Source organism: Vigna radiata, chromosome 8 (genome assembly GCF_000741045.1).
Source record: "Vigna radiata var. radiata cultivar VC1973A chromosome 8, Vradiata_ver6, whole genome shotgun sequence".
Taxonomy (NCBI): domain Eukaryota; kingdom Viridiplantae; phylum Streptophyta; class Magnoliopsida; order Fabales; family Fabaceae; genus Vigna; species Vigna radiata.
The window spans coordinates 23,732,491-23,743,010 of record NC_028358.1 but is presented as its reverse complement, the minus strand read 5'-3'; the positions used below and the strand labels follow the sequence as shown (position 1 = coordinate 23,743,010).

The following is a 10,520-nucleotide window of genomic DNA, read 5'->3' as shown; positions in this document are numbered from 1 at the left end:
AGCCTTATCCTCTTTATGGTTTTTTCCATAGTTTTCCAGAATAAACTATGGTGGCGACTCCAAAACTTTTTTCAAATTAGTTTTCTCTTTGGATCGTCGTCCCGTCGCGATTTTCCGGTTGCGACAGATGGCGACTCCACTAGGGAAATCTGAGAGTCAGGCCATTTAATTAGATGCGCGAGTTCGATGTGGTTTTGCTTTGTGTTTTTCTTTTCCCTTTTCTTTATCTATGTTTGATGTTTAAAATAATTGCATGTGATCTGCTTGTATATTGAACCCTAGGGTAGAAAACATGTTTGTATCTGCCTGGGAATCTTCTGGCTGTTTTGCAGGTGAGGGTTTGGGTGCATTGCATTCTCCCTTCACACACACACTTTGTGCATCTATTGAGTGAGGCCCTATACCCGGGTCTGAGCGTAACTTAGAATTAGAGGAGTTGTGTAGCGGTGTCACTCTGGGATGTACTTCCTGTCTGGCTATCGTGAGAACTCCAGCTAGAGTTTGTTCTCTTCATTTGTGTCTCCTCATCTAGTTGATTACTCGACTGTTGTGGAGATGCTATGAAGGGGGCCATAGCTCTAGTGACCATTGACCTTTAGGTTCAGGGAAGCATCCTTGTGAGATTGCATATACTTGACCTTGAATCTGAAGCGTTGGACCTTCTCTAGGGCACAAAGGGAGATGTGTGCAGTCTTATAACCCTCACTTTTGTTTAATAAAATCAAGCACCTTGTACATATCACTGCATTCTTTATTTGTTACTCATGTTTTTGTGGTCTCGTCAAATTTTGTGGGTTCTAGCCAAGAAATTATAAAGTCGCGATTACGGTAAAAATGGAAATTCACATGGGATTTTGAGTCAAGGGGCATTCAAGTTTAGACATTTTGAAGAAAAGTATACGCATTGAAGTCAAGGGGGGCAGTATCAATCTCTTGAGGGATATGAAAAAGATGACCTTGAAAAATGCATTCAGGAATGGGTGGGAATTTGTTGACCCTGTCAGAGGTGGAGGTCCAGACAACAATAATTATTGTTTTAGCCCAACACTATGACCCATTTCTAGTTGATGCCAACAATAGAAGAATTTGAGGAGACCTTAGATGTATTCCTCAAGGGAAACACTTTATACTACCTTGGGCAGTATATATCTGATTTGCAGCTAGCAAGGATAATGAAAGTTCCCCTATGAAGTTGGAGAGTGAATTCATACTTAAATGTACAACAAGAGACCTTCCTCAAGGATACCTATGGTGGTTCTTGCATTGATTGACCGAGGAGGAAAAGTGGGAAACACGTGAATGTACTAGCTCTTATCGACTATGGTGTCATGNTTTTTCCTAGTACAAGGGATTTTGTTGACTACGCCGCAATGAGTGCAGTTACAGGATAAAAAGTTTGCTTTGAGAGTCCAGTCTTGGTTGTCCTAACTGAAATTTATGGGACTCTTAATCAGTGTCATGAGCTAAAGGTCGGGAANATGTTATGTTGTTTACTAGTGTTCCCTATGTGGTTCATCTTTCGCATGAGTAGGGGTACTTTGAATGCCACATGTCCCGTGAGTGAACTATTGCGGTTAAACTCAAGATGAAAGGGAGTAAATGAATGAGTGCAACTTTGTGCAGGCTGAGAAAAGGAAAAGTTTAAATGACGTATCTCTTGGCAGCAAATATCATGTATCACACGCCGTTGCGAGAATTACTCTAATGTCCCCCTCATGGGTATTCATTGTTGTGTATGTGTTAACAAAAAAAAAATAGAAAAAGGAACAAAAGAAAAAAAAACAAAACACAAAAAGAAAGAAAAAAAAGAAAAAAAAATAATTTGGGTATCCTATGAGAGGGTCGCCAACACCTGGATCTCTTACCACATTGTAGATCTTCTGAGGAAGAGATATCTACTGAAATGCTTCATGCTAGGGACACTTGGGGCAACGTTGTTCACTTGGAGAGATGCCCGAGATCATGGACTATTAGTGAAAGATTCCCTTAGCCAAATTGATCAAGAAGAGGGTTAAGACAATCAAGTTGCCATTCAAGTTAATTTCTCCTTACCTAAACTGCGAGAAACAAGTTCATAATGCTAAGCAGCGGGTGAGAGCAGTAGTGGTAGAATTGAAGGAGGAACGACATCGTCGAGCTAAAAAAAAAAGAAGGCGTCAAAAAACTGGTGATTCAGAAGAAAGAGTATGTTGTTGAACAAAGGGCGAGCTATAGAGTTCGAAGAGAGGCCTAAGATCATGGATCATTAACGAAAGATTTCCCTTAGCCAGATTGATCACAAAGAGGGTTAATATAGTCAAGATGCCATTCAGGTTAATTTCTCCTGACCCAAATGGTGAAAAGTAATTTCACAATACTGAACAAAGTGTGAAAGCAGCAGTGGCCAAACTAAAGAAGGAAGGTTAACATCATGCTAAAAAGGAGACATCAAGAATTGCTAATTCAAATGAAGGAACATGTTGTTGAACAAGGGCGAATTGAAAGTGAAGCCTCTCACAACTAGCTTCCCTTACCAATGAAGCCATTGAAAACGTTCCTAAATCATTAGCCGAGGCTGGGTCTGCATTGCCGATATTTTAACCCGCTTAAAGGGGATTGAAACATACCTCAATTGCTGCAAGAAATCAATGGGAAAAATGAAAAATCTGATGGTTAAGGCCCCAAGATAGTTGAAAAAGACTTCCTATGCTTCACATTTTGTGAAATTCTGAATGATGAGCTACCCTGTTGACTCTGTTTCGTGTTAATTTCCAGATTATACCGGAGCAATGTTTTTCACAGCTTTATAATTTTTGACTAGAGAATTTGAACTACATTGTTTTCTCTTTTTCTTTTCATTTTTATTTTCTTTTTCTCTTGTGTTTCATCTAATAAAATTAATAAAAAAAATCAAGATACCCTAAAGGACTCGAACCAGTTACCAAATCTTGGAGAACCAAGGAGAAGTTCAAGAAAGGATGAAAGTTGATATCCAACAATTGAAGGGGCAAATGAGCCAAGCCTTAGAGGCTCTAAATGCCTTACAGGGAACTGGAGATTCCTGTGCACCTCAGCCTCAACACAAAGATCGAGAGGCCCAAAATTTCCCCTCATATGGTCTTCCCCTAAATTACACTTCACCCTCAGGAGTGTACTCGGGGGCAAGTTTACACTCAAAAGGATAAAGATAATGCAGTTGAAATGGAGAACAAGCTTGGGGCAACCACTTTCATGGTCCCTAGGAAAAGGCTTTAATAAAGTATTGTGAGCATGACGATGACAAGGCAATCTAAGTTGAAATATTCTTGCCCTGTTTGCATACCAGTGGATGTTGAGGTAGACAGGGGTAAATTTGAAATGTTGAAAAAGGATGACAGCCATAGAAGGTGAATGAAGCGCTAGGTTTGAAAATGTTGTAGAGCTATGCTTAGTCCCAGATGTGGTGATATCTCCCAAAGTTTAAATTGTCCAGAGGGACCACTTGTCTTATAAGCCACCTTATGGCGTATGGGAAGAAAATGGTCGTTTATGCATGTGATGAAAGGTTGCTAATTCATTCCTTTCAAGGTAGTTTGATTGGCATGACATTAAACTGATGCTATCATCTTGAACATTTGTGCATCCAGTCTTGGGAGGATCTGGTGGGTGCTTTCTTGAAGCATTTCAAATATAACACGAATGTGGCATCTCATAGATTACAACTACAAAGTATGGTGAAAAAACAGTCAAAATCATTCAAAGAGTATGCCTAAAGGTGGAAAAAGTGTTTCTCAAGGAAAGTCTCTTATGAGTGATAACGAGATGGTTGACACATTCCTAAATACTTTGCGATCACCCTTCTATGAGACCATGGTGAGCAGTGTTCCTCAAACTTTGTAGACCTGAGGATACTTGAAGAAAGAATTGAAGTTAGTGTGAGGATTGGAACAGTCACACAAGGTCATGCCATGATAGCAAATATGAACAAGTCGAGTTTAAGCTTGCGAAGAGAAGAAAGCAAAGAGTTTAATCACCTCCTATAGCTCAAATCCCGTTGGCCTACCCTTCACTTAAAATAATTGCAAGACAAATGGGATATTTGATCCAAACTCAACTTCTCATTAAGCCGCTGGGCAGAAAAATGTTTGATCAAGAGAAAAGAGCCTGTGAGCTTCACTCCTATACATACGACTTAAGCAACGTTGCTTCCAAGTCTGCTTCAAAAAGGCATTATCTCTAATTGTTACATGAAGCCTTTAGACCCTCAATACTTCAAGACTCACGATACGAAAGGTATTTACCATGAAGGGGCTATCGGTCATTACACAAAAAGTGTCTGTTGTCAAGCGCAAAGACAAGTTTTGATAGATTCAGAATCATTAAAGTGTAAAGAAAGTCAACCCTACACTAAGGCAAGGCTTGAGAATGTCTCTACAGATGCTATGAAACAATGATGCGGGCTCCAAAAACACATAGGAAAACATAAGTCATCGTACAAGTGAATTTGATTTTGTGAAGTATCTTGCCAAAAGATCTGTGTTCATTGATATCGCGCCGTGATCCATGACTTTAAATGCGAACTTTCTCTACAGGGTTTCTCCAAGTAGTGTTGGAAATCGAGTTCTGAAAGGGTATTGTGAAAAAAATTGAAAAAATTATGGCAATCTTGAGTCATTTGTCTTTCTTGCAAATCTTCAAACTCTTGTTTTTGGAAAATAGCAAAAAAAAAAAATGAAAAATGGCAATAAAAAACAAAAGTTGTAGTGTCAGACTTTTCCGAGGTCAAATGTCTAAAAAAATAATAATAATTCGACGTTTCCTTTCTAGACATTTATGCACATGTTGCTTGAAAACCTACATCCTTCACTTTCCCAAAATAAAGGATTTTCCTCACAAACACTGTCATTGCCCCAAGTAACAAAATAAACCTTCATACTGGGGCAGATTGGTCTGGCCAAAATTTTCTCGCTTGCGCTAGTTGGGTGATCCNTGAATCCATTGAGGCAAACAAAAGAACAAAAGAATTTTCAAAAAAAAAAAGAGAATAAGTCCACTAGATTGAAAACCCGAAAGGGCAGTCTAGAAATAATAAAAAAAAAAAAGAAAAAACGACTAATGTTGAGGTCATCTAATCGCAAAATTAATCTTTTGAAAATAGAGCAATCAGAATTTGAAATGATGTGTGGCCATCTTTTCTTCATCCAAAAAGCAAAAACATATATCCATTGTCACCCTATTTGAGCCAAAAATAAATTCTTTTTTCAAAATCATCCCCAAGCAAGGGTTGTCATCAGGTAGGAGTCAACTCATGATGCAAATAAGAGCACTCAATGATCAAACGAAGAATTCATCAAGAAGAGGGAATAACAAACCAAAGAAAAACAAAAAGAACAAAAGGAAATCACAAAGTGATGTTGAGCAAAAAGAATGAAAACCAAAGTTAAAAAAAAAACAAAGTGCCCAAAATGTCAAATAATTGATGCAATGCCTAGATGACAACCCTTGTTTCCAAAAAATTTATAACCAACAAACATTCATTTGGGCCTTTATATCCTTTCTTTCAATACCTTTTAGCCCTTAGCCACGTTAAAAGCTTAATAAAGTCCACACAGATTGGATAATGCTTGCTAAAATTTTCATAAAGCTTAATTTCGCGATAAGAAGAAATGACTTTCAATGTGTCGGAAAAGAAAAAGAGAGAAGAGAAGAAGAAAGAAAAAAAAGAAAAAAAGAGAGAAAAGAAGAAAAAATAAATGTCTCAGGAAGAGGGGATTACCTTGCCATCTAACCAGAAGCATGCAAAAGAAAAATCAAACAAATTCGGGGCCATCCTTTTAGCCTATCCCTTTCATGCCCACTACTTCTTCCAAATGGAACCCCTTGCCAAAGAAAAACTGGGGCAACTTCGTGAACCTCACATGAGTTTTTTTCATCAACCCATACACAATAAAAATTTGGGATAACTATGTGAGTCTGACACGAGCTTTTCATCAATCCATAATCCCAAGACCGGGGCAACTTTGCGAGTCTCACTTGATTTTCTCACCCTAATGTTCATGGATCGAAACCCCAGCTCATTTTCCCAAACACCAAACCGGGGCAAAAGTTTTTGGTATCTCGTGTCTTGTCTTGACACTAACATATTATATCTCCTTTGGGGATTGTAGTGCCCACGTGCCTGTCCCAGCTTTCCAAGTCATTCCAAACAACTCTCATTCTCTTCAAAACCATCCTTTTGCCAATAAATTCAAGCGTGTGTGCATGATGTCTTGGAAGAAAAGTCAAAATGTAATAATCTCAAGTTAGACCTCGAGATGTATGACATTACTCAGATTTCACAAAATCTTGAAAATAAAGATCAGTTTGATGATTGCAAGTAAGATGACTGACTAAAGCAAAAAGAAATGCAAAATAAAGCAAATGTTTTTCATCAATTCATCAAAAAGAAAATCTTTCGGATCGAAACCCTCTTCATTCATATGAATGGTGGTCGAGTCCTTCTTCAAAAATAAAAAATGACATTCAAATGTTCTTTTTCAAGTGATTTTGTTTCTTGTTGATCATGTTTTTCTCTCATATTGGGGTTTTGACACAACCTGATCCTGCATCAATATTTTGACACTTTGTCATGAAGGGTTTCAACTCCTTGTTGCTTTTCAGAAATCAAGTTTTTGTCGAAAATAACAAAAAAATTTCAAATTTCAAATTTCATAAGCCCAGTTTCATCTGGCAATTTCAAAGTTTCAAAAGCCCAGTTTCATCTGGCAATTTCAAAGTTTCAAAAGCCCAGTTTCATCTGGCAATTTCAAAGTTTCAAAAGCCCAGTCTCATCTGACCATTTTTCATAAGCCCAGTTTCATCTGGCAATTTCAAAGTTTCAAAAGCCCAGTTTCATCTGGTAATGTCAAGGTTTCAAAAGCGCAGTGTCGTCTGGCAATTTCAAAACTTCAAAAAATAGTTTCATCTGGCAATTTCAAAGTTTCAAAAGCCAAGTTTTGTCTGGCACTCAAAGCCCAACTCGCCTGGCACCTCAAGCTCAAGTTTTTCTTTTTGTTTCGGCCCTCTGCGTGGCAATGGTCGGATTTAAATTTCTGTTATGTGAGTTTGGCCCTCTGCGAGGATATGGTCAAATCCAGGTTTTAGTATTCTGTTATCGACCCTCTGCGTGGCAATGGTCGAATTTAAATTTCTGTTCTGTGAGTTTGGCCCTCCGCGAGGCAATGGTCAAATCCAAGTTTTAGTTTTCTGTTATTGACCCTCTGCGTGGCAATGGTCAGATTTAAATTTTTGTTCTGTGAGTTTGACCCACTGCGAGGCAATGGTCAAATCCAGGTTTTAGTTTTCTGTTATCGACCCTCTACGTGGCAATGGTCAGATTTAAATTTCTGTTCTGTGAGTTTGACCCTCTGCGAGGCAGTGGTCAAATCCAGGTTTTAGTTTTCTGTTATCGACCCTCTGCGTGGCAATGGTCAGATTTAAATTTTTGTTCTGTGAGTTTGGCCCTCTGCGAGGCAATNNTCAAATCCAGGTTTTAGTTTTCTGTTATCGACCCTTTGCGTGACAATGGTCAGATTTAAATTTTTGTTCTGTGAGTTTGGCCCTCTGCGAGGCAATGGTCAAATCCAGGTTTTATTTTTCTGTTATCGGCCCTCTGCGAGGCAATGGTCAGATTTAAATTTTTGTTCTGTGAGTTTGGCCCTCTGCGAGGCAATGGTCAAATCCAGGTTTTAGTTTTTTGTTATCGACCCTCTGCGTGGAAATGGTCGGATTTAAATTTCTGTTCTGTGAGTTTGGCCCTCTGCGAGGCAATGGTCAAATCCAGGTTTTAGTTTTTTGTTATCGACCCTCTGCGCGGCAATGGTCGGATTTAAATTTCTGTTCTGTGAGTTTGGCCCTCTGCGAGGCAATGGTCAAATCCAGGTTTTAGTTTTCTGTTATCGACCCTCTGCGTGGCAATGGTCAGATTTAAATTTCTGTTCTGTGAGTTTGGCCCTCTGCGAGGCAATGGTCAAATCCAGGTTTTAGTTTTCTGTTTGAGGCCCTCTGCTTGGCATTGGTCTTTTGACATCACGACTTGAATTATTTTTGTTCGTCTTCTTTCATAATTTAAACCCAGACCAAATTAGTGTTTCTATCTTTACTTAACTTTTACTCAGATAATACGAAAATATCATATTTTCATATTATCCAGTAAAATCTAAGTAAAGAGGGGCAACTGTCAACACCCAATTTCGTCCGGGTAATTGAATAATAGGACTTGTTTTTATTTTTTGTTTTATTTTATTTTATTTTTATTTTATTTTATTTTTTTGTTTTATTAATTTTTATTTTACTATTTGATTTAATTCAAAAAGGAAAAAAAGAAAAAAAAGAAAAGAAAAAAACAAAAAAAATAAAAAAAAAACAAAAGAAAAGAAAAGGAAAACGAAAAAAAAAAGAAAAAACGTGAAAAAAAAAAGAAAGGAAAAAAGAAACAATTTGGTTTTGGGTGTGCGTATTGGAAATAGAGGAGAAACAGTTATGATCCAGCAATCAACACACACACCATGCCTCAGAGCATCAGGCTCAAACCAACTTCATCCTCACCATCACTACGATCACCCAACGGAGACACTCTTTTTCTCTCCATCACTCAACAGACACACGACTCCCCCATCAACTCGAGAAAACCATCCTCTCCGAAACCAATTCCCCCATCAACTCGAGAAAACCATCCTCTCCGAAACCAATTCCCCCCAACCGGCATTCTCCTTAACCGTTCACTGCCATCCTCAATCATCATCTTCATCTGGTTCATTACCTGGAAAACAGAAGAAACACCTATCATCCATAACCCACACACTCACTCACTACCTCTTCCATTTATAGACACACACCCCTCGCCTGATAGTAGCCTACCTTTCCTGTACCAATTTTTCTCAAAAAAAAATCCTTACTACTCATCATCATTCCAGTAAACAGATATAAAGATAAATTCATCTCTTTCGATGCTTGGATTCTCTGTCAACATCTACAATCCATCACCATTATCTTCAACAAAACTCTATCCCTTACCGTAACCATTGCAACCAAAATCAAAGATNCCAGCTGTTGGGCCCATTTTCTTCTCCTGCCACCACACCAATGCTATTTGCACCTATACTCCATGTCTGCAAACCAAGAAAGGAGGATTGGACCGAAACGTGTTATCCGCACCCCATTTTCGGCCATACACCCCTACGCTATTGGGCTTGGCTATTGGGTTGTGTTCTTTCTCTTCCTGCCACCTCTTGCATTCCCATTCGTACTCCCAATCCAATTCTGCAAATAAAAAAAAAACCTTGGACCTGGCCAGCAACTACTACATGCCACCTCCAACTTTGCTGCTGCACCTCTTGGATCTGGATCAACAAATTTCGAGTTGCACCTCCATTTTTGGCCATACACCCCTAACAGACTACAAGGCCAGAAGCTTCAATATTTTTCAGCACCCTCGGTTTTAATCTTTGCACCCCTATTCTTATTGGGCTTGGACTGTGATGTTTTTTATTGTCTTTGTTTTTTTTTTATTTCTTTAGCTTTGACATTTGTTTTATTATTGTTTGATTGTTAAAATAAAAAGTATAAAATATCATAAAAAATTAAAAATCAAATAAAAATATTTTGAAAAGGTTTAAGCACACGTGCGATCGCTCGCATAGGCCTTGTGCTGAAAATCTTTTCCTTTTCTTTTAGAAAAATTAAAAATCAAATAAAAATATTTTGGAAAGATTTAAGCACACGTGCGACCGCTCGCGTAGGCCTTGTGCTGAAGATCTTTTCCTTCTCTTTTACAAAAAATCAAATAAAAATGTTTTGGAAAGATTTAAGCACACGTGCGACCGCTCGCGTAGGCCTTGTGCTGAAGATCTTTTCCTTCTCCTTTATAAGAAAAATTAAAAAAAAATATTATTTTAAGGGTTCTAGCACATGTGTGATCGCACGCATCGTCCTTGTGTTAGAAAACCCTTTCCTTCCTAAATAAAATATTAAAAATGTTTTGAAAAGGTTTAAGCACACATGCGACCGCTCGCGTAGGCCTTATGCTAAAAATCTTTTCCTTCTCTTTTACATAAATAAAATTAAAAAAAATATTATTTTAAGGGTTTTAGCGCATGTGTGATCGCACGCATCGTCCTTGTGCTAGAAAATCCTTTCCTTTCTATAAATAAAAAAATATTGTTTTAAAAGTTCTCAGCATGTGTGTGATCGCACGCATCGTCCTCGTGCTGGGACCTTTCTTCCTTTTACAAATTAAAAATACCGAAAAATATAAAATCTTCAAAAACTAAAAACATCTTCAACAAACAATCTTTTTGAAAGAACTACGTAACCCTGATTTCTCATTTTGAATGAGAATACGTAGGAGCAAGGTCAATCCTTGTCGGGCCCAAAAAACTAAAAAATATATTTTGGTTTCTTTATATTGTTGTTCTTTGGATAGTTAAGCATTTTGCAAACCACATCTTATTTCGCGTATTTAATTAAAGGTACTGCCTTAGGGCAGGCGTTGTGGGGGTGCTAACACCTTCCCCACACGTAAC

General features: G+C 38.1%; 1 protein-coding gene across 1 annotated transcript in view; it reads left to right on the top strand.

The window, feature by feature from the left end:
* The window catches only part of LOC111242279, an 11,848-nt gene extending 2,295 nt beyond the window's left edge, over window positions 1-9,553 (top strand). The window contains exon 3 of the mRNA XM_022784796.1: window positions 9,116-9,553. Within this exon, the coding sequence (XP_022640517.1) occupies window positions 9,116-9,440 (325 nt within the window). The 3' untranslated portion in view covers window positions 9,441-9,553. The remainder of the gene's footprint in view (window positions 1-9,115) is intronic.
* Window positions 9,554-10,520: the final 967 nt, after the last annotated feature.